General features: G+C 44.7%; 1 protein-coding gene across 2 annotated transcripts in view; it reads left to right on the top strand.

The window, feature by feature from the left end:
• LOC139418026 (dihydropyrimidinase like 3) overlaps positions 1 to 24832 on the top strand; it is a 42355-nt gene that overhangs the window by 933 nt on the left and 16590 nt on the right. For both annotated transcript variants that reach the window (XM_071167119.1, XM_071167120.1), the window contains exons 2-9: positions 10912 to 11000; positions 12060 to 12244; positions 14229 to 14393; positions 16370 to 16431; positions 17224 to 17304; positions 17980 to 18048; positions 22745 to 22865; positions 24011 to 24167. In XM_071167119.1, coding sequence (XP_071023220.1) covers positions 10912 to 11000; positions 12060 to 12244; positions 14229 to 14393; positions 16370 to 16431; positions 17224 to 17304; positions 17980 to 18048; positions 22745 to 22865; positions 24011 to 24167 — 929 coding nt within the window. The remainder of the gene's footprint in view (positions 1 to 10911; positions 11001 to 12059; positions 12245 to 14228; positions 14394 to 16369; positions 16432 to 17223; positions 17305 to 17979; positions 18049 to 22744; positions 22866 to 24010; positions 24168 to 24832) is intronic.

Genomic DNA, 24832 nt, shown 5'->3' with positions numbered 1-24832 from the left:
TCTGTTAAATAAAGATGTATTTGTCTAGATATAGGCTATCTGAGCGTCTGGACTGGTGATGCAGGGAGAGAGAAAAAATCTCCCACGCCCATGTGTATGATCAGATGTTATAGCCCGCCTGTAAAATAGAGCATTTCGAATTCAGCATTACTAGAACGCAATGTAAAGCGGTGCTTTGCCTCACGGGGTTGGAGTTAAAATCGGGGCAAGCAACGTGTTGGCGGGGATGGTTGCTGCTGCTGCACAGCTCTAGGGTCTGTTTGAAATGGCTGCGTGTTCATTGTTGCGGCTCACCGTGGTGTTGTTATATTCCAGGAGAGGCGCCCTTTGTCTCGTCTGATATCACTGACGGATTGGGGGTGGAGGCAGGCTGGCCCGCAAGGGTCTTCTCATAGAAAATCAGCGACGCACTAGAATGTTTTAGGGGAAGTTGTGTGTGTAAATATTTTTGTAGACATTTTATTTTTTGCGGAGGCTTTGAACACGTTTGGCCTGTACAGGGAATACACCTGCTGCTGAGTCTAGGGACCTCGCACTATTTTATGCTTCATCATCAATTCTACATATCAGCCTCCTTGTAGGCCTACTCTACCCTACTGTGAAACTTGACATAATGGAGAATCTAATATCCTTTAAACAAGTTAGACAGTTTATTACAGTGTAATTGCATGTACACAAATGCTGGGTTGCTTGGTTGATCCAACTGGGTTGCAGGCATTTTTTTTCATTGGGTCACTTAGTTGGGTTGTTTTTCTTTAAAAACTGCTGGGTTATTGATGCTGGGTCATTGAGATACTGTATGATCCAGTGGGACAGATCAGAAGACTGGAGGGGTGAATTTAAGATAGATCTTTTTAGCCACCCATGATAATAAATGTCATTCCTGTTAATCTATTGTGTTGTATAGTTATCACATGTTAAGGTCGAACATTGACACTTTAGTAGCTTTAGTGAGGCTCACAGAAGTGTACGAGTTCCCTAAAAGCCCAATGTTGGGATACAATAAGGTGGTATACCTTATTATAATATGTAATACATAATCTTAACATTATAGAAGAATGAAGGAGAATTAGAATTTGCAGTATGTAAACTGAATGTGATGAACAATAATACATTTACTCTCACGGGTGGCCAATAAGATCTAGCTGAAAGCCATGCCCCTAATAAGCCACGCCTCTTGAAAATACCCTACTGCTAGGTCATTGCAGAATGGGAGTAACAATTCCCAACTGATGGTTAAATTAACCCATGTTTGAGTAATCCCAACAACCCAATTTGTTGGGTTATTCACACAACCTGTCCAATATTCTGTCCAATAATATACCAAATAACCCAAATGTGGTTATTTTTAACCCAGCATTCTTTTGTGTGTAGGCTATAGCCTGACAATCTGAGAAATGTATTTATTGGGAATGATTTTCCTAGTTTATTTCCTAGTTTTCTACCCCCTATATCCCAACTGTTTCCCTATGTCTGTCTGGGAGCAGGAGCGCATTAAGGCAATGTCAGATTTCTAGGTGTGGTTTTGCTTTTCCCATGTTCTCACAGTATCCTACTGTAGTGCCGTGCATGTCATCATTCATCCCCTCCAGCTGGAACCTGCATATGTCGGCATGACAGGATTTACCCAGGAAAGAAAGCTTTTGCCCCCAATGGCGCCACAAAACAGGGCTTCACCGTCCCTACACTGTCTTCAAAGTGGGCCTAACTGCAAGCAAAGTGTGTGGTCATACGCACTTCCTTAAAAACGTTGGTGCTGGGCTAGTAAAGAATACCTGTAAAGAATAGGAAGGCCTCCACACTGTTTATGCTCCCAATTCACCACTTTATTTACTACGTTTCAGACCTTCCTAACTGTAAAACATCATGCTGTGACCACCCAGCTATTGCCATCCACTCTCCATGACCACCAGCATACTATTGAGAAGTAGAAAATACCACCTTGGTTACCCTTGTCTCCCTGCCTCTAGCCTCTGACATGAGGCCATTTTACCAGCCTGGATGGAGATTGCGGTCAGGCCCAATCAGAACCAGATTTGAGTGTTGGGCTGCCTTGGAAACGGTGCCGCTTTGGCCTATCACAAGATCACGCTGCTTGAGACTGGCCCAATCAGAACCAGATTTGAGTGTTGGGCTGCCTTGGAAACGGTGCCGCTTTGGCCTATCACAAGATCACGCTGCTTGAGACTGGCCTCTATGATGTGGCGGCTAGGCAACTTATTTAGATTGATACAGCCTATTGTTTTGACTTTTCCACAGAAAAAAATGTAATGTGCTTTTGAGTGAATAGTAAATATTTTTGTCACTAGGCAACAGCAGAGGCCCCTGGCTCCCATGCGGCAGGATGACTTTCCCCTTCCATTGGTCTCAGCCTGCCCGCCCGCCCGCCTCACACATAAGGGTCTCACAGTTAATAGACTCCTCTGGAATATCGTCTTGGCTCGGTGTGTTTTATCTGCTATGTTTTCTCTGTTAGCAACAACACACAGAGGCCCTGTTCCCAGTCAAACTCTCTACAGATGTCCTTAAGAACTGCCTGTTGCAAATGCTTCTGTTACTATAATGTGTGCTCTTATCATTTTGGTCTATGTGGGAAAAAAGCTTCACAAACCTTCACAATTCAGCATGCAGTACTTCCTTTAGACTATCTTTAGTCTTTTCTGGCTTTTAAAATAGTGAAAGAGAGAGTTTCCGGTAGGAAGATCTCTAGTTGTACTATTTTTTTAAGTTCGATCAACAGTCAAATCTTGTAACACAAGGACTTATTTTGTTATGTCCAATGTCAAATTGCAGCAAATCACTGTTACTGTAGGCCTTTCTGACCTTGTGAGGAGATCTTATCACAAGCATGTCTCAAACTCTTAACCCTTAAATTGTTTCATTTTGTATCAGCTTAAAACTATAAACCAAATCCTGTGATCTGTAACATGGCAACAACAAATCTCCCCACCCCCCAGTATCAGTCTGTGAGCCATGCCAGTGCTGTGGAAGGGCTCTACATAGAGTCAGTGTCCCAAATCACACGCTATTCCCTATTTAGTAACATGCGCCCTGGTTAAAAGTAGTGATACTTTTAACTTTCTCCAAACGGGTTCCTCCAAATGTCCCCATAGAAGAACCCTTTTTGGTTCCAGGAAGAACCCTTTTTGGTTCCAGGTAGAACCCTTTTGGGTTCCATGAAGAACCCTTTTGGGTTCCATGAAAAACCCTCTGTGGAAAGGGTTCTACATGGAACTCAAAAGGGATCCACCTGGAACCAAAAAGGGTTCTTCAAAGGGTTCTCCTATGGGGACAGCCAAATAACTATTTTAGGTGCTAGATAGCACTTTTGTTTGTTTTCTTCCTAAGAGTGTATACTGTATAGGCTATTGGGTGTGATTTGGGACGCGACCATATAGACTACCCATTAAGCTCTTTTTGTTCTGTTTTACTGTAACTGTCTGCAGCCTGGTTGATTGACAGGCGTGGGTAGGCTTTATGGCACGTTACTTAGTCAAGGTCAGCATAAGTGATCAGGGCGAGGGTTTGATGCCGACCAAAGTGGACAGCAGCACTAAACCAAGCGCACAACACACACTCATCTCAGTTACTGTGGAAAGTAAAAGGAGACATTTGAAAATAAGCGCAGTATACTACTTCTGTACGTTAGCATTTGAATTGGAATAAAATGTTATTGGACAAAGAGTCAGTGAGGAAGACATTGTTATGCCAGAAATGTCCTTACAAATGGTATGGCTATAGTTCTCTCTGTGGGGTTTCCATGACCATTTTTTTCATGGAATGGGATTTTAGTAGTACTTTAATGATACAGTAAAAACATATATTTAGAGGGTATTCATTTCAGCTGGTTCCATCCCTATCCTCAAGCTCTGCATGTCTTGTGGTTGCACTGATGGGACAGTTTGACTTGTTTATGAGTTTAACCGTGAACAATATTTTACAATCCATGTCATGACCCATCTGCAAATCCACCAGGATGGATCAACACCTCGAGGATTGTTGCTGGTCTCATATCAACACTACTGCAACTACTGGATTCTGTCAAAGCATTTAACCACAGAACATTTGGGGAATGCTAAGCCAAAGTCACATTTTTGATTTGTGTGTCCATGTATGCGTGTGTTGCAACAGAATTCAAACTGCAGATTGCCGTATCATTTTACTCTTTACGCTGTAACAAAAACATGGAGGACTCTGTCTTTCTCTTCCCTCATTGTTTTTAGCAGGGTTTCTCCAGATGTATGTATCTGAGAGTCGGCTTTCCTTACTGAGCCCAGTGAAATCACTGGATAACTTTGGATGTATTGTGATAGTTTACTAAGCGGAGACCACTGCTCTATGATAATAACAGTGCATTCAATCAAACTCCTCTGAATAGTCACAAAATCACAACTCTGATTAAAATTACCTCCACAACTATTTGCTTTCTTTCATTTATCGAGGAATTTATTCTGCCGTTTTAATTCACGGACAAATTTAGATTGTGGCGAGAAGCCTAGCTGGTTAAATCTGACATGATGCATATTGCTTGGCGCCTACTGCTGTGAATGGCCAGGGCTGAGATAAGTGTATAGATGTAGGATCTTAATTTGATCACCCTGTTGCAGGAGAACTTTCCTGCAATGCAGGACATTTTAAACTTGTACTGTATTTGAGGTTTAAAAAGGCTTCTTAAATTTGTATTTGCCATTTTTGGACATTTCAGATGAATTATAATCCACATTAGAATTGCTAGTAATGCTGTAGGATTATTTTCCTGCTGTTGCAAACTGCCTCATATTAAGATCTTACATCTGTATTTGAAACAGAGGCTTTGCTACAGGGTCCAATACAAAAATCACTTGGGTATGATTACAGCAGGATCTTGAATGATGAGGTATTATTGAGAAGTAATAAAGTAATATATCTGTATACTATTTGGGAGTGAGTGCAGTGTCTGCTAGTGTTAGTAAAGCAGTAGAGTACGAGGAAGTGAATCAGATATGATGACAGTCGACAGTCCTGATCCTGCGTGTGATTGGTGATGACAGGCCTAGAGTTGCAAAGGGAGGGTATATTACTGGAAACTTTCTAAGTTTACCAGTAAACTATCAGAATTTTGGTATCTTTCAAGGATTTGATGTAATCTACCACAAGACATCTAGTGGCCCTCTCTGGCCCTATCACGTGTGGCATTATCACATGTAAAATATAATAATTCATTAATTAAGATGATTTAAAAATTCTAAATAGAATGGCTAATCTGTTAAACATGATCCTAAATTAAATCATCAACATAGTGAATACCATTGATGTTTAATATAAGGTTTCTGCATTATTATTTATGTTATTTACGTTCAGTTAACAGGTATTTGTTGTCAATGTTTTGGCGTCAAACTGGTGGCAGTTGTGAACAAAGTCAATAGTTGGACGAGTTGCAGAGTTACAGTAATTTAAAAGAATGTAATTGTTGATTAGAATGTTTTTTAAAAATTAATTAGGCTATTTTTATTTTAACCATGTGTTCTATCTACTAAAATCAAATCAAAGTTTATTTGTCACGTGCGCTGAATTACAACAGGTGTAGGTAGACCTTACAGTGAAATGCTTACTTACAGGCTCTAACCAATAATAAAGGTATTAGGGGAACAATAGGTAGGTAAAGAAATAAAACAGTAAAAAGACAGACTATATACAGTAGCGAGGCTATATACAGTAGAGAGGATATATACAGTAGTGAGGCTATATACAGTAGAGAGGATATATACAGTAGCGAGGCTATATACAGTAGAGAGGATATATACAGTAGTGCGGCTATATACAGTAGCGAGGCTATAACAGTAGTGAGGCTATATACAGTAGTGAGGCTATAACAGTAGCGAGGCTATAACAATAGCGAGGTTATATACAGTAGTGAGGTTATATACAGTAGAGAGGATATATACAGTAGCGAGGCTATATACAGTAGTGAGGCTATATACAGTAGAGAGGATATATACAGTAGTGAGGCTATATACAGTAGAGAGGATATATACAGTAGTGAGGCTATATACAGTAGAGAGGATATATACAGTAGAGAGGATATATACAGTAGCGAGGCTATAACAGTAGCGAGGCTATAACAGTAGTGAGGCTATAACAGTAGTGAGGCTATATACAGTAGTGAGGCTATATACAGTAGTGAGGCTATATACAGTAGTGAGGCTATATACAGTAGAGAGGATATATACAGTAGTGAGGTTATATACAGTAGAGAGGATATATACAGTAGCGAGGCTATATACAGACACCGGTTAGTCAGGCTGATTGAGGTGGTATGCACATGTAGATATGGTTAAAGTGACTATGCATATATGATGAACAGAGAGTAGCAGTAGCGTAAAAGAGGGGTTGGCGGGTGGATGGTGGGACACAATGCAGACAGCCCGGTTAGCCACTGTGCGGGAGCACTGGTTGGTCTGCCCAATTGAGGTAGTATGTACATGAATGTATAGTTAAAGTGACTATGCATATATGATAAACAGAGAGTAGCAGCAGTGTAAATGGAGGGGTTGGGGTGGGGGGGCACACAATTCAAATAGTTCGGGTGTAATGGTCCTGGGTGTAGCTGGTGTACAGAGTCAGGCGCAGGACAGCAGATATGAGTAATCAATGTACTTTACTCAAAAATACAAAAATACATAATACAAGGCAACATAGCGAGCCCACAAAAAAACGGACCGAAGTACGATGAACAATCACTCACAAACAAAACATGGGGAACAGAGGGTTAAATAATAAACAAGTAATTGGTTGAGTGAAGCCAGGTGTGTAAGACAAAGACAGAACAAATGGAAAATGAAAGGTGGATCGGCGGTGGCTAGAAGGCCGGTGACGTCGACCGCCGAACGCCGCCCGAACAAGGAGAGGGACCGACTTCGGCGGAAATCGTGACACCGGGTAGCCATTTGATTACCTGTTTAGGAGTCTTATGGCTTGTGGTAAAAACTGTTGAGAAGCCTTTTTGTCCTAGACTTGGCACTCCGGTACCGCTCATGAACCATGTTCTATATGTTCTATCTACTAAAACTCATGAACCATATGTTCTATCTACTAAAACTCATGAACCATATGTTCTATCTACTAAAACTCATGAACCATATGTTCTATCTACTAAAACTGGGGGACCTTATATAGACAGGTGTGTGCCTTTCCAAATCATGTCCAGTCAATTGAATTTACCACAGGTAGACCAATCAAGTTGTAGAAACATCTCAAGGATGATCAATGGAAACAGCATGCACCTGAGCTCAATTTCAAATCTCATGGTGAAGGGTCTGAATACTTATGTAAATAAGCCATTTCTGTTTTAAATTTTGTATACATTTGAAAACATTTCTAAAAACCAGTTTTTGCTCCTTCGTTATGGGGTGTTGTGTGTAGATTTATGATGAAAAACCATTTTAGAATAAGCCTGTAACGTAACAAAATGTGGAAATAGGGAAGGGGTCTGAATACTTTACAAATGCACTGTATGAATCCATTTAAGAAAAAGTTATTATAAATTACCAAAGTTAGGATAGATTGACGAATATTTTCTGTTAATTACCAAAATTACTGAAGATTCCGATAACTGGTAAATTACTGGTAGCTTTGCAAACCTAGACAGGACTGAGGCTTGAGGGAAGACAGTGATAGATTGTGGCGGGTGTTCAGGCACACACACTGCAGTAAGCATGTCTTTACTGCAGCAGAGTATAGCCCAGGGACCTGGGCCTCGACCATATAGGGATCATTTTAGGAAGATAATAGACTTCCCCATGCTCTTAGGGCTGGTGTTAAGTACGCTCTTCCCTTAGGTAGCCACACTAAAATTGAGAACATTCTTATGCAATACCATCTGCGGACATACTATCAATTTGAAACATATTCAGATACAAAACCAGATATCCCCTGAAGGTAGTGGATGGGTATGGATTAGGGGACTGTGTAGTGTGTAGAGGATAGAGGCCATTCTGTAAGTCAACATGTACAGTATGTGCTCTCTCTCCTTCTCTCTCTTTTTCTCTCTCTCTCAATTCAATTCAAGGGGCTTTATTGGCATGGCAAACATATGTTAACATTGCCAAAGCAAGTGAAGTAGATAATATACAAAAGTGAAATAAACAATAAAAATGTATAGTAAACATTACACTCACTGAAGTTCCAAAAGAATAAAGACATTACAAATGTCAGATTATGTATATATACAATGTTGTAACGATGTACAAATGTTTAAAGTACAAAAGGGGAAATAAATAAGCATAAGTATGGATTGTATTTACAATGGTGTTTGTTCTTCACTGGTTGACCTTTTCTTGTGGCAACAGGTCACACTCTCTTTCTCTCTCTCTCTCTCTTGCGCTCTTTCTCTCTCTTGCGCTCTCTCTCTCTTGTGCTCTCTTTCTCTCTCTCTCTCACCGTCTTCTCTCTCTCTCTTGCGCTCTCTCTTTCTCTCTCTCTCTCTCTCTCTTGCGCTCTCTCTCTCTCTCTCTCTGCTTTACACAGTGCTGCTCCAGGCAGGGTGGGGTCGCCTGCATGGCTCAGAAGAGAAGACTGTTTGGGTCTCTCTCTGTTTCTCTGCTTAATCAGCATCAGAACCCACCCCCCCTCCATCCATCACACACCCACCCTCCCTCCCTCCCTCCCTCCCACCCACTCCCTCCCTCCCTCCCTCCCTCCCTCCCTCCCTCCCTCCCTCCATCCATTTCACACACCAACCCTCTCTCCCTCCCACCCCCCCTCCATCCATCCATTGCACACACCCACCCTCCCTCCCTCCCACCCACCCCCATCCATCCCTCCCACCCCACACTGCCTGGAAGACTAGCCAGTGTTTGTTGTGTGAGCAGATGCCAGGGATGCATCGCTAAGGCTACGTATATACTTCATTTAAACCAGTAGAGAGGGGTGGGGTTTGTACTGACAAAAGCGCCAGCCGGGCTCCACAGCCAAGACAGTAAATCACTAATCACACCACACCATGTGCTGACGAGAAACTACGGAACGCTCCCATTCTGTTTACCTTACAGGGCAGTGAACTGAACCTAGGCATTTTACACAGTGTGATAATGGGTACCTACCATTGTAACGCTAGTCGGACGAAGTGGACCAAGGTGCAGCGTGGTACAAGTTCATGATACTTTATTTAATCTGAACACCAAACAAAACAACAAAAGACCAACGAATGTCACGTTCTGAAGGCTACACAGAGCTAACAAAAACCAACATCCCACAACCTAAGGTGGCAAAACCTTCTGCCAAATTATGATTCCCAATCAGAGACAACGATAGACTAGATGGTTCCGCCCGGCAAATGCAGGGCGCTAGCACAGGACGCACTGGGCTGTGCTGGCGCACCGGAGACACAGTGCGCAGAACCGGCGCAGGATATCCTGGGCTGTAGAGACGCATTGGAGGCCAGGAGTGCTGAGCCGGCACCATCCGTCCTGGCTGGATGCCCACTCTAGCCCGGCCGATGCGGGGCTGTGAACGAGCACTGGAGACACCGTGCACTCCACCGCATAACACGATGCCTGACCAGTACCACGCTCCCCACGGTAAGCACGGGGAGTTGGCTCAGGTCTATAACCTGACTCCGCCAATCTCCCCGTGTGCCCCACCCCAAAAAATTGGGGGCTGCCTCTCGTGCTTGCTTCGTTGCCGTGACTCCTGGTATCGTTGTCGTTCCTCCCTTCCGCCTGTTTCCATGGCAGGGTCTTGTCCCCTGCCATAACCTGCTCCCATGTCCAAGATGTCCTCCACTCTCTCTTCTCCCGGGCCCAGGATCCCTGCTCTTCCTGGCCACGCTGCTTGGTCCTTTGGTGGTGGGATGTTCTGTAACGCTCGTCAGAAGAAGTGGACCAATGTGCAGCGTGGTACAAGTTCATGATACTTTATTTAATCTGAACTCCAAACAAAACAACAAAAGAATAACGAACGTCACATTCTGAAGGCTACACAGAGCTAACAAAACCAACATCCCACAACCTAAGGTGGCAAAACCTGCTGCCTAAGTATGATTCCCAATCAGAGACAACGATAGACAGCTGTCCCTGATTGAGAACCATACCCAGCCAAAACATAGAAACACAAAACATAGAAATATAGAACATAGAATGCCCACCCAAATCACACCCTGACCAAACCAAATAGAGACATAAAAAGGTTCTCTAAGGTCAGGGCGTGACAACAATACATATATTATTCATACAGTAAAAGGTAAAAGAGCCATTTGCCTTTGGTTGAGCTCACTCCATGTCCTGGTTTTGTTGTAGAATCTAGTGGTCTGACCGGTCCAGAGAAGAGGCCTTGCCCAGGCAATGTACTGGGACGCTAAAGTCAAAGTTCCAGCACCCCCCCTCCCGTCTTTCTCCATTCCCTGTTGCTCAGTGTTATGCCCTGTACTCTGTGAGGCGTGTCCTTAACAGGCATGCCAGCCTGCCGCTCCAGCCTCTCTGAGTGCTCCTAGCAAAGCATTACCATAGAAACGTCTTGCTAGTGGCCAAGTGGCTGTCGCTGGCGCAGCAGCTGAGTCGCTAGACGACAACGCCCTGTTTAGAGGCTACTAGTCAATCTAGTCCAAGCTCATCTATGTGACTGCTAGGACCATCTATCTACCCAGCTGTGTGTACAATGTAGGTTACTGTGTACAGTAGTTACTGTGTAATCTGTGTGAGTGGCTATTCTCATTGGCCCTCTCCTGCGTAGATGGGACAGTCAGACATTCCAAACAAATGGCTCTTGCAAGAACAAGAACACAAGAACACATCTTGAAAAAAAAGAAGCACAAAACAGAGTGTCCCCCAGAATAGCCGGAATACTGATGAGATTGCTTCGGACTTTGTAACATTCTCTCCCTCCCATCCCCACCCCTCTCTTTTTCCCTCTCGTTCTTTTGATCTCTCTCTCCAGAGCGACAGGCTTCTGGTCAAAGGCGGGAGGATCGTTAATGATGACCAGTCCTTTTATGCCGACATTTACATGGAGGATGGCGTCATTAAGTAAGAGAATGTTTGACCACCATGTCCTCCCATGCATTGATGTTGACGTTGACGTTTTGATCATTTAGCAGACACTCTTATCCAGATCAACTTAGTCAGTGCATTCAACTAAGGTAGGCAAGACAACCACATATCACAGTAATTTCAAGTGCCAGACAGATCAAGACAGATCCAGTCAGTTCCAGTCAGATTCAGACAGATCCAGACAGATCCAGTCAGATCCAGTCAGAGCCAGACAGATCCAGACAGATCCAGTCAGAGCCAGTCAGATCCAGTCAGCCAGTCAGATCCAGACAGATCCAGTCAGATCCAGTCAGGTCCAGACAGATCCAGTCAGATCCAGTCAGTTCCAGACAGATCTCGTCATATCCACAAAGATCCAAACAGATCGAGTCAGATCTAGTCAGATTCAGATAGATTGAGTCAGATCCAGACAGATCCAGTCAGATCCAGTCAGAGTCTACTCCAGTCCACAGTAGTGTATAGTGTGCAGGGCCAGACAAGAGGCAAAGTGGGTGCATTCCTGCCTGCTCTTGGAAGGTCACTCTTTTTTTCCCCAATTCCTGTTCCCACTCGATCAGCCTATTAGGCTCTTTGTCCTGTGTGCTCCCATAGAGGAGCTCTGATAGGAAAAGCACCCGCAGGAAGGTTAGAGCTGCATACCAATTACACAGGCCAGGCTAGCCTAGCATCGACCACGCTGCGGCTGGCACAGGAGTACAGACGCTGCCCTTTTCCCTGTCTGTCTGTCTGTCTGTCTGTCTGTCTGTCTGTCGGTCTGCAACCCTCCAAGCTGCTATTTGACATGCTCTGATGACTTTCATCTAATGTGGAAGGATTGATAGTTTCCAAATGATGCTAGGTTACCGCTAAATTTCAGTTTGATTAACTTTACTGTACACCAGTCAGCCATGAGCAAAACTACATTTCTAATGACATGATAATATATTCATTTTGGTTTATTCATCAGCTATTTAGCTATTCATAGCATGAATTTACAGCATTGTGTCACGTCCATGATACCCCCCGACATGGCTCTTCTCCCGCCTAAACCTCCAGGCAGATTGGAGACAACCTGATCGTCCCAGGTGGGATCAAGACCATTGAGGCCAACGGCAAGATGGTGATCCCAGGGGGCATTGACAACCACACCCACTTCCAGATGCCCTACCGGGGGACCACCACCGTGGACGACTTCTCCCAGGGCACCAAGGCTGCCCTGGCTGGGGGAACCACCATGATCGGTGAGAGAAGAGAGCAGAGCCCTGGAGAGGCCTGGAGCCCATGTCTCTCACTAGGGGGCGGTGGGTGGGGGGGTCTGAAGGTATCACAATAACAGACAGCAGGTGCCCCGTAGGAATGGTTGTTACAGTTAACTACCCACATGACATAGAAAGACTGCCATATCAATTGCATCCATAATCATTAGGGCAATTTAACATTTTAGTAGAGTAAGTCGTAGGCTGAATCGTACTGCTTTACTGTATTGTACTGTGTGAGATTGTAGACAAAATACAGAGTAGATTGTGGGCAGGCAGCCATGTGGCGGCTTTATCCATTGACGATGAAAGAAAGACAAAAAGAAAGTCAGAGCACTAGAGAGAGAGAGAGAGAGAGAGAGAGAGGAGGAGAGGGGCTCTGGCTACAATGCAGAATGTTCCTAAATGGGCCAATGTGAGAAGCAGTCAAGGGGAACACACAAAGGGCCGCTAGGAGGGTGGGAGAACGAGGATCGGCAAGGGGAGCCTACACTGGGAAACACAAGTCCCGTGGAAATAGGCGAGCAGTGTGTGATAGAGGTCTTCACGGGTCCAAAAAGTTCCTGTCTTGAAATGGACCTGTGGCTCTTCCACCTGGACCCAATATCATTAATTAATTGATTAATATAGAGAACGGTTGCGAATCGATCCGAAGACAACTAGACCCATTCCGTATAGACCTGTTCAGATCCAGACCCAGTCCGATTCGATCCGAGTGAGGGAAGCAGCAGAAAAGTCATTTCTTAAGATACTTTATTAACCGGAGCTGATAAAGATGTACTGTGAGCGAGTCAAGTGACATGGGAGCATGGCGGAGGGAGTGACATGGGAGCATGGCGGAGGGAGTGACATGGGAGCATGGCGGAGGGAGTGACATGGGAGCATGGCGGAGGGAGTGACATGGGAGCATGGCGGAGGGAGTGACATGGGAGCATGGCGGAGGGAGTGACATGGGAGCATGGCGGAGGGAGTGACATGGGAGCATGGCGGCGGGAGTGACATGGGAGCATGGCGGAGGGAGTGACATGGGAGCATGGCGGAGGGAGTGACATGGGAGCATGGCGGAGGGAGTGACATGGGGAGCAGGGAGGAGACAGGGAGAGATGAGAGACAGCAACCAACCAACCAAGCTGACTTGCGCTATGGTAGACTAATAGCTGCCATAGCTAGATTATTTATCATTAAAAATGATTATGTAATACCTGTCTTGACTGCATCAAACCAGGAGAAGCTAGTTAAGTTAGCTAACGTTAGCTAGTTGGGCTAACTAAGATCAGATAATCACCACAGACATACAGTAAACCAGCACGATTCAGCCTAAGACTTGTTGGAGCTAGAAACATAAGCATTTCGCTACACCCGCAATAACGTCTGCAAATGCAATAACGTCTGCAAACGTCTGCAATAACATCCTGCCCTTCACGTCTTTGACACCGAGTTACAAGCCATACAGCCTCGGTCAGAGAGTCAACCCTAGTAAACAACAGAGCTTTTCTTGGCTGCTGTTGACTCGAGATTGCATTAACATGCACAGAGGGATTTAAGGAGATTGGGCGGCCTTTAATTGGATCGGGAAGTGGTCAGCTGGTCAGAGCAGCAGGCGGACCTATTACATCAGAGACTAGGACTACTATAGACATCAGAGGAGGTGGCGGTTCTCTTTATCTCTTATCAGTTTGAGTTTGTTTTCGATTAGCCGAACAGTGACATGAACTGGGAGTTCCATGTAACCCAAACATACACTCAGACATACAGACATTTCCAATGTTAGGTGACATTGTATTGAAAACCACTGGCAAAGGACACAGAGACACAGACATTGTGGGTTAAATAAAACAGTAACATCCTCCCTCTCTCTCTCTCTCTCCCTCTCTCTCTCTCCCTCTCTTCCTAATCCCTTTCTCTCTATGTCCACCCCCTCCCCTCCATTCCCTACCTCTCTCCCTCCCCCCTGCCTCCCTCTCTGTAGTGGATCATGTGATCCCGGAGCCAGGCAGCAGTCTGATCGAGGCCTTTGAGCAGTGGAGGAGCTGGGCCGATGAGAAGACCTGCTGTGACTACTCCCTCCATGTGGACATCACCCACTGGAGCGACAGTGTCAAGCAGGAGGTGGACACACTGCTCAAGGAGAAAGGTAACTGCCAACTTCACAGCAGCAAGGGGAAGGTCTGACAGACATTAAATGGAAATTCAAATGGACTTGATTTCTATAGCACTTTTCCACATGCACAAATCACATATTATGTATATATTAACTCTGGGGAGTTTCCTGGCCATGGACACAAAATATTGATGTTTTGTTCCCCGAGCCACTTAGTTATCACTTTTGCCTTATGGCAAGGTGCTCCATCATGCTGGAAAATGCATTGTTTGTCACGAAACTGTTCCTGGATGGTTTGGAGAAGTTGCTCTCGGAGGATGTGTTGGTACCATTCTTTATTCATGACTGTGTTCTTAGGCCAAATTGTGAGAGAGCCCACTCCCTTGGCTGAGAAGCAACCCCACACGTGAATGGTCTCAGTATGCTTTACTGTTGGCATGACACAGTAGCGCTCACCTTGTCTTCTCCGGACAAGCTTTTTTCCGGATGCCCCAAACAATTGGAAAGGGGATTCATCAGAGAAAAATGACTTTACCCCAGTCCTCAGCAGTCCAATCCCTGTACCTTTTTCAGAATATCAGTCTGTCCCTGATGTTTTTCCTGGAGAGAAGCGGCTTCTTTGCTGCCCTTCTTGACACCAGACCATCCTCTAAAAGTTTTCGCCTCACTGTGCATGCAGATGCACTCACACCTGCCTGCTGCCATTCCCGAGCAAGCTCTGTACTGGTGGTGCCCCGATCCTGCAGCTGAATCAACTTTAGGAGACGGTCCTGGCGCTTGCTGGACTTTCTTGGGCGCCCTGAAGCTTTCTTCACAACAATTGAACGGCTCTCCTTGAAGTTCTTGATGATCTGATAAATGGTTGATTTAGGTGCAATCTTACTGGCAGCAATATCCTTGCTTGTGAAGCCATTTTTGTGCAAAGCAATGATGATGGCACGTGTTTCCTTGCAGGCAACCATGGTTGACAGAGGAAGAACAATAATTTCAAGCACCACCCTCCTTTTGAAGCTTCCAGTCTGTTATTCAAACTCAATCAGCATGACAGAGTGATCTCCAGCCTTGTCCTCGTCAACACTCACACCTGTGTTAACGAGAGAATCACTGACATGATGTCAGCTGGTCCTTTTGTGGCAGGGCTGAAATGCAGTGGAAATGTTTTTTGGGGGGATTCAGTTCATTTGCATGGCAAAGAGGGACTTTGCATTAATTGCAATTCATCTGATCACTCTTCATAACATTCTGGAATATATGCAAATTGCCATCATACAAACTGAGGCAGCAGGCTTTGTGAAAATTAATATTTGTGTCCTTCTCAAAACGTTTGGCCACGACTGTAGACAGGCAGACAGACACAGACAGACAGGCAGGTAGGCAGACAGACAGACACATACACAGACATACAGTCAGGCAGACAGACAGTGCCATTATACCTACTCCTCTGGCCAATTAAAGATGATGAGCAGGGCTACTGCTGGCAGCAGCTAGGAAACTCATTCAGCGGTGGTGTCTTCTTCTGCCTCCTTATCTCTGGCCCATAATCTGTCTGTCCCCCAACCACAGCCACAGGCGTCCAGTATGCTCACAGGACCTGTGGCCCATACCTGGCCCTGGCCCAAACACCACTGACCACCACTGTCCATCTGCAGGAGGGTGTGGTGCCCTGGGGGACCCTCCATGGTTTCACGCCCAGTTAGATAGCTCAGACACTGGACAGAGTGGACAGGTCCCTTTGGCCACCCCAGCATAGCCACAGAATGTCCAGAGAGCAGAATACAGGCCTCCTGGGTAATGATAGTCAGGCCCTAAGTTCCAGTCACGTTCAATGAAGCCTGATGAGGGATCTTCTGTTTGGCTCAATTAATAAACTGGAATCATCACAGTATTCTTCTCTGTTTTTGGTTTCATTCATGTGCCACCTCTCTCTCTCTCTCCCCCCCCCCCCTCTCTCTCTCTCTCTCTCTCTCTCTCTCTCTCTCTCTCTCTCTCTCTCTCTCTCTCTCTCTCAGGTGTGAACTCCTTCCAGGTCTACATGGCCTATAAGGACTTCTACCAGATGAGCAACAGTGAGGTACAGTGTGCTAGCTCGCCTACAGCAAAACAGAATGTTGGTGAGCCCTACTCGGCTCTGCTTGGCCAGCATGTGAAACATAGTCCCGCCAAACTGTAATCAATGGAAAAAATGACCATGTCTGCAAATCATGGAGGCACTATGGTAATGCTAGACTCGTTTAAACTGGAGCAGCCCATGCAAGACTAATTTAGCCATGTTTTATAATAGCAGTGTGGTTTCCTATTTGTAGTTTGATGTGTGTGGACTGTGACCATTCACCTTACTGTGTTCTATTCATGTTATTACTATGTTCTATTCATGTTATTACTATGTTCTAATCATGTTATTACTATGTTCTATTCATGTTATTACTATGTTCTATTCATGTTATTACTATGTTCTATTCATGTTATTACTATGTTCTATTCATGTTATTACTGTGTTCTATTCATGTTTGTACTATGTTCTATTCATGTTATTACTATGTTCTATTCATGTTATTACTATGTTCTAATCATGTTATTACTATGTTCTATTCATGTTATTACTATGTTCTATTCATGTTATTACTATGTTCTATTCATGTTATTACTATGTTCTATTCATGTTTTACTATGTTCTATTCATGTTATTACTATGTTCTATTCATGTTTTACTATGTTCTATTCATGTTATTACTATGTTCTATTCATGTTATTACTTTGTTCTATTCATGTTTTACTATGTTCTATTCATGTTTTACTATGTTCTATTCATGTTTGTGCTATGTTCTATTCATGTTTGTACTAAGTTCTATTCATGTTTCTACAGCTGTATGAGATCTTTACCTTCCTGGGAGAGATGGGTGGCATTGTGCAGGTCCATGCTGAGAATGGAGAGATCATCGCCGAGGTAACTCACCTGTCACAACAACCACCCACCCCCTCCTCTCTCCTCCCTAGTTTAACCAGCCCCATACATTGTACTGTTCCCCCAGACTAAACTGACCCCCATGTAGACTCTGTCAGAAGGGAAGGGTGAGTGGTGGCTATTGCAGGAGTCACACTGACAGTAATGTGTGGATGCAGTTTATGTTAGTCTGTGTTATGACTGTAGAGTCCTGGGAGGGAGCTGGGTGGGCCTTAATAGCTGGTCTGGACTCCCTCAGAGACTTAGGGTGTCTGGGATCTGTCTGGCAGGACAGTAAAGAGGCTTCCTTGCTGTCTGGGCCCCAGCTTTTAACCCACAACATGTATCATGTCCCAACGATACCCCAAAGCTGTCCAGGGTGAATATGAGGGTGAATGTGAGGGTGAATATGAGGGTGAATAGCACTAACTAAACCTCTATATCAGCCCTACAACAGTTAACCACTCATCACTCTCTCCCAGCCCGGGCATCTCTCAATGCAGTGTGTTATTGATGCAGGGCTCAATACTTTCTGCCATTCTTTTTGGGGTGCTGGTGTGTGTTTATGTGTGCGTTCGTGTTTGCGTGTGTTTATGTGTGCGTGTGTGTGTGTGTGTGTGTCTGTCAGAGTTGGGGGTGAATTAGTGTGAACATGGTCCCTTTGTCTGTCTGTCACAGGAGCAGGCACGCATGCTGGAGATGGGCATCACTGGACCAGAGGGACACGTGCTGAGCAGGCCAGAGGAGGTGAGGCTCTCTACATAATAAGGTTGTGTGTGTGTGTGTGTGTGTGTGTGTGTGTGTGTGTGTCTCTCTCTCTCTCTCTCTCTCTCTCTCTCTCGCTCTCTCTCTCTCTCTTTCTCTGTGGGTTTGTGTGTGTGTCTCTGTGTGTGTCTCAGCTGAATTTTGCAGTTGGGGTGCCCAGGACGGCCCCGGATGGGTTGCTCGGGATGCCTGGTTGGTGTGCTCGGGACGGCCCCGGGTGGAATGCTCGGGACGGCCCCGGATGGGTTGTCATAGCCATAAGTCATAGCCATAAGTCATAGCCATAAGTCATAGCCATAAGTCATAGCCATAAGTCACAGCCATAAGTCATAGCCATAACCTTACCAAGAGTACACCACAGGATATTACAGTGGCGACGAGAAGTGTTGATGTGAACCCAGTGAGGTATAAATACTTTTTCTCAGTTTCACCAACTACCAACGTCTTGGCTAACCAGCTAGCCTAACATCATCTTGGCACTCATTGGACACATGTCTATCGATATAAAGGAGGATTTTGATGAGTGACTGGCACTCTGGATGACTAATGATATTGCAGAGGAAAGTCAGTCATTGGTAGCAGGGCCTATGGATTGTTGAAAAGCTTGGTAGCCCCTAAAATCAAATCAAACCAAATCAAATGTATTTATATAGCACTTCGTACATCAGCTGATATCTCAAAGTGCTGTACAGAAACCCAGCCTAAAACCCCAAACAGCAAGCAATGCAGGTGTTGAAGCACGGTGGCTAGGAAAAACTCCCTAGAAAGGCCAAAACCTAGGAATAAACCTAGAGAGGAATCAGGCTATGTGGGGTGGCCAGTCCTCTTCTGGCTGTGCCGGGTGGAGATTATAACAGAACATGGCCAAGATGTTCAAATGTTCATAAATGACCAGCATGGTCGAATAATAATAAGGCAGAACAGTTGAAACTGGAGCAGCAGCACAGTCAGGTGGACTGGGGACAGCAAGGAGTCATAATGTCAGGTAGTCCTGGGGCATGGTCCTAGGGCTCAGGTCCTCCAAGAGAGAAGGAGAGAATTAGAGAACGCACACTTAGATTCACACAGGACACCGAATAGGACAGGAGAAGTACTCCAGATATAACAAACTGACCCTAGCCCCCCGACACATAAACTACTGCAGCATAAATACTGGAGGCTGAGACAGGAGGGGTCAGGAGACACTGTGGCCCCATCCGAGGACACCCCCGGACAGGGCCAAACAGGAAGGATATAACAAACCGAGTGATAAAGACTGAGGTTAGGTTAGACTGATGATGAGGTTACCGAGGCACTGAGCACTCACTATAGGCCGCAGCCTTTGATCATAGCGGAAAGATTATGTTTACACCAACGTGATCAGAATGAGAGGGAAAGCATGGCTGTTTATGTCCCCCGTTTGCAAAAGTGGTAGGGAGAAATGGGCACCGAGCGAAAATGCTACTGTTGTGTAGAGAAACACAATTCTCAGGACTGTAGATATGAGTGCTCAGAACTAGGACTAGTAGCGCAAGTGTGCAGGAAAGCTAAAAATAGCAACGAAGCAAAGATAATCACAGAAAGCAATGAGACAGGAGACAATGCAGATGATGACATGGAACTGTTTTCAGTGTTCAGAGCGACTGACTCTACTCAAGGAATTGTTCTTGAAGTGAAACTGAAAAATACACCAGCTGAAATGCAAGTAGGCACAGGAACTACAGTCACCATCATCTCATAGAGCATGTAGGCTTTAGAACACATCCCACTGGAGAAAACACAAATGCAATACCACTGCTCAGCAGACTCACAGTACCAGTGCAGTACACGGTGCAATGCGGAAAGCTACCACTAGTGGTCGCCAAAGGCAACTAATGAGCAGTACCATGGAGAAACCGGTTAAAACACATCCGGTTAGACTGGGAGAGTATTTTCCAAGTGAATGGGAAAAAAAGCCACTGTTCCTCAACAAAGTGTTGGAGAACCACAATCAGGTTTTCAAAGAGGGTTTAAGCTTGATCTAGGAGTTCAAAACGGACATCAAGATGAAACCAGAGGCCAACCCAAAGTTTCACAAGCCACGCCCTGTTCCTTACTCCTTTACGAGAAAAGGTGGAAAAAGAGCTGACAAGACTGGAGGGGCAGAACATAATCACCAAGTTACATTGTGGAGTACCTAGGCCACAGAAAATAAAGTCTCAGCCATTTTGGAGGCTGCATGTCTTAACATTATCACATAACCCAGATATTTTCTAGCCCTGTTGAACTACTATGGCTGTTTCCTGGCAAACAAGTCTGCCGTACTGAAGCCCTTCTACGAGCTGCTACAAACAGTGGCAATGGAAAAAACAGAGCAAAGATGTCTACCACAAAAGTAAGCGGATGTTACTGGACAGTCAGTGTTTGGTGCACTACGACACCAAGAGATGCTTATTCTTGTGATGCCTCGTTGTAAGGGGTTGGAGCAGTGATTTCACATGTTTTTGAGAACGGGGACTAAAAGACCCATAGCATTTGGCTCCTGAACCCTCAATTCTAGTGAGAAAAACTAGGAGCAGATAGAGAAATAAGGGTTGGCTCTGATCTTTGGAGTTAAGAAATTTGACAAGTATCTTTTGGTCGTAGATTTACTTTTTATTTCCAGATCACAAACCATTCCTGTCCATCTTCGGATCGAAGACAGCCTACTCTGTCAACCTCAAGAATGCCACCATTCTATCAGCCTTTATGACATTGAATACCACTGCTCAGCCGATCACTTAAATGCTGACGCATTATCCTGGTTACCACTGGACGGAATGGAGCCACCGGAAACGGCTGGTAATGTCTTCTACTTTGCAGCGTGGGACGACATACCACTTCAAGCCACAGACATTGCCATGGGGACAAAGAGAGACACCGTGTTGTTCAAAGTGTTGGATTTCACACTGCATGGCTGGCCAAGCTATGTAGAAAGATAGGAGCTATAGGGATACTTCACCAGAAGACTGCAGCTATCCACTGACAAAGGCTGTCTACTCTGGGGTTGCAGAGTAATCATACCCATAGAAAAGCGAGGTTACTCAACGACCTGCATGAGGGTCATCCTGGAATGTGCCGCAAGAAGGCCCTGGCACAAAACCATGTGTGGTGGCCAGGGCTAGCTAAAGACCTGGAAAACAAAGTAAACAATGTGTGGTGGCCAGGGCTAGCTAAAGACCTGGAAAACAAAGTAAACAATGTGTGGTGGCCATGGCTAGCTAAAGACCTGGAAAACAAAGTAAACCATGTGTGGTGGCCAGGGCTAGCTAAAGACCTTGAAAACAAAGTAAACCATGTGTGGTGGCCAGGGCTAGCTAAAGACCTGGAAAACAAAGTAAACCATGTGTGGTGGCCAGGGCTAGCTAAAGACCTGGAAAACAAAGTAAACAATGTGTGGTGGCCAGGGCTAGCTAAAGACCTGGAAAACAAAGTAAACAATGTGTGGTGGCCAGGGCTAGCTAAAGACCTGGAAAACAAAGTAAACAATGTGTGGTGGCCAGGGCTAGCTAAAGACCTGGAAAACAATGTAAACCATGTGTGGTGGCCAGGGCTAGCTAAAGACCTGGAAAACAAAGTAAACAATGTGTGGTGGCCAGGGCTAGCTAAAGACCTGGAAAACAAAGTAAACCATGTGTGGTGGCCAGGGCTAGCTAAAGACCTGGAAAACAAAGTAAACAATGTGTGGTGGCCAGGGCTAGCTAAAGACCTGGAAAACAAAGTAAACAATGTGTGGTGGCCAGGGCTAGCTAAAGACCTGGAAAACAAAGTAAACAATGTGTGGTGGCCAGGGCTAGCTAAAGACCTGGAAAACAAAGTAAACAATGTGTGGTGGCCAGGGCTAGCTAAAGACCTGGAAAACAAAGTAAACCATGTGTGGTGGCCAGGGCTAGCTAAAGACCTTGAAAACAAAGTAAACCATGTGTGGTGGCCAGGGCTAGCTAAAGACCTGGAAAACAAAGTAAACAATGTGTGGTGGCCAGGGCTAGCTAAAGACCTGGAAAACAAAGTAAACCATGTGTGGTGGCCAGGGCTAGCTAAAGACCTGGAAAACAAAGTAAACAATGTGTGGTGGCCAGGGCTAGCTAAAGACCTGGAAAACAAAGTAAACAATGTGTCATTTGTATGTCAGTGAGGAACCTGCCAAACCCGGCAACGCTACACTGATGGAAATGGCCAAGTCGAGTGTGGCAGCTTTTGCACATTGGAATTTGCAGAGGAGGATCAACTTAATTTCATTGTGCTGATTGACAGCCATTCAAAATGGATTGAAGTGGAGATACGTGGTCAATTGTACAACTGAATGCATTCAACTGAAATGTGTCTTCTGCATTTAACCCAACCACTCTGAATCAGAGAGGTGCGGGGGACTGCCTTAATCAACATCCACGTCTTCGGCACCCGGGGAACAGTGGGTTAACTGCCTTGCTCAGGGGCAGAATGACTGATTTTTAATTTGTCAGCTCTGGGATTTAATCCAACAACCTTTCATTCACTGGCCCAACGCTCTAACCACTAGGTAACCTGGCAGTAGTAGACATTGCCAGTCCAGGGTTAGCTTAATCTGTTCAGAGACTAATTGATTGTTCTGTCTGTCTTCGTCTGCCTGTCTGTCTGTCTGTCTGTCTGTCTGCGTGTGTGTGTGTGTGTGTGTGTTGCTGTCTATCTGTCGATTCCCTAGCTGGAGGCAGAGGCTGTGTTCCGCGCCATCACCATTGCCAGCCAGACCAACTGTCCCCTGTATGTGACCAGGGTCATGAGCAAGAGTGCTGCCGACATCATCTCACAGGCCAGGAAAAAAGGTTCCCGGGTTTCCAGTGTGGCTGTGATTGGGCTTTAATTACTGTATCAAGAAGGCACCTAACTTACATATTTGTTAGTCACAATGAATGCATAGAAAGAAGAGAATCTACCTTTCATATCAGAACATGAGAGCTGTCCTAACCCCGGGTGATAAGTTAGAGATTCATCTCAAAATGGCCCTTACCCGCATGTCCCTTGGAGGTAGTTGTCACCTCTTAGTGCAACTTCGCTGCTGCCTCCTAAACTCTTCTGTTCTGTAAGAGGATTGGAATGCACCTATGCCCTTATGTGCTGATCCTAGTGTCTTGGTTCACACCCTAGATTTACACTATAGGTCTGGTCTGATAGACACACCGGATACAAGAAGGCCTGTTTTGAGATGAATCTCTAATTTATCACCCGGGGCTCACCGTAGCAAACTGTCAGAAAACCTGTCTCTGCCATTCATCAGGAGCCCACGGCGGAGCAGGGAGAGGGAGTAGGCCTCTTGTACGTGATGGAGAGAAAGATATACACTTTCTGAACTGAGAAGAAAAAGAGAGGCAGGGAAAGATGCATGTCCTCATGTAGGAAGCATGTAAGGGTCACTCGGTGCTCCCAAGAGGCCTTGTTTTCATCACTGGCTGGTCCCGTTCCTCAGCGCTGACATCCGATTCGTCATGTCAAAGCCCAGAGAGGGAAAGAGACTTGCAAATAGCAACAGGAAAGTTAAACATGAGGCAATGTTAAGAGACCATCCAATCTTTCCTACAAACTGCTGGATCACCTGACCTTTTAGTTCTGTTAGATTCTCCCTTTAGTTCTTATGTTTCAAGCTTTATTTGTCACATTCACAAGTACAGTGAAATGCTTAACTTGCAAGCCCTTCCCAACAGTGCAATATTCAATATCAAAATACATTTTTTTTAAAACCAGGAGAAATAAGAAAGGAAGAAAAAAACTGGAGAATGTAAAAGCTATACATGTTTACAGGGTCAGTGCCAGCACCAAATAAAAAATGTGCCAGGATACTGGACATTGTACATTTGCTACTGGCATTGACCCGGGATAAACCTAGCAAGCTAACGAGTGAGTAAATTTTTAGCAGCATGAGGTGAGTTGATTTAATGCAGTCTCACCCTGGGTGATAACATCTTTTTCCCAGGTAACGTTGTGTTCGGCGAGCCAATCACGGCCAGCCTTGGGACTGACGGGACACACTATTGGAGCAAGAACTGGGCCAAGGCTGCCTCCTTTGTGACATCACCCCCCCTCAGCCCGGACCCCACCACCCCAGACTACCTGAACACATTACTGGCCAGGTAAAGAGCTCCCCCTCTTGACTGTATAACACTCCACTGACCTAGCATGTCCTCGCTGTATCAAACACGTTAGACTGATGGGCTTCTGGAGGCGCTTCTAACCTCATGATGGATTTATTATTTATTCAACCTTTATTTTGACAGGGAGTCATGCTGAGACCAAAGTCTCTTTAATAGATCAATACACATCAATATACACTATACACATCAATATACACTATACACTTCAATATACACTATACACATCAATATACACTATACACATCAATATACACTATACACATCAATATACACTATACACATCAATATACACTATACACATCAATATACACTATACACATCAATATACACTATACACTTCAATATACACTATACACTTCAATATACACTATACACATCAATATACACTATACACTTCAATATACACTATACACATCAATATACACTATACACATCAATATACACTATACACTTCAATATACACTATACACATCAATATACACTATAGACTTCAATATACACTATACACATCAATATACACTATACACTTCAATATACACTATACACATCAATATACACTATACACTTCAATATACACTATACACATCAATATACACTATACACTTCAATATACACTATACACTTCAATATACACTACACACTTC

This window comes from Oncorhynchus clarkii, chromosome 10 (assembly GCF_045791955.1).
Source record: "Oncorhynchus clarkii lewisi isolate Uvic-CL-2024 chromosome 10, UVic_Ocla_1.0, whole genome shotgun sequence".
NCBI classification, from domain to species: domain Eukaryota; kingdom Metazoa; phylum Chordata; class Actinopteri; order Salmoniformes; family Salmonidae; genus Oncorhynchus; species Oncorhynchus clarkii.
Note: the sequence above shows the minus strand (reverse complement) of the source record. Positions and strands in the feature narration are given on the sequence as shown.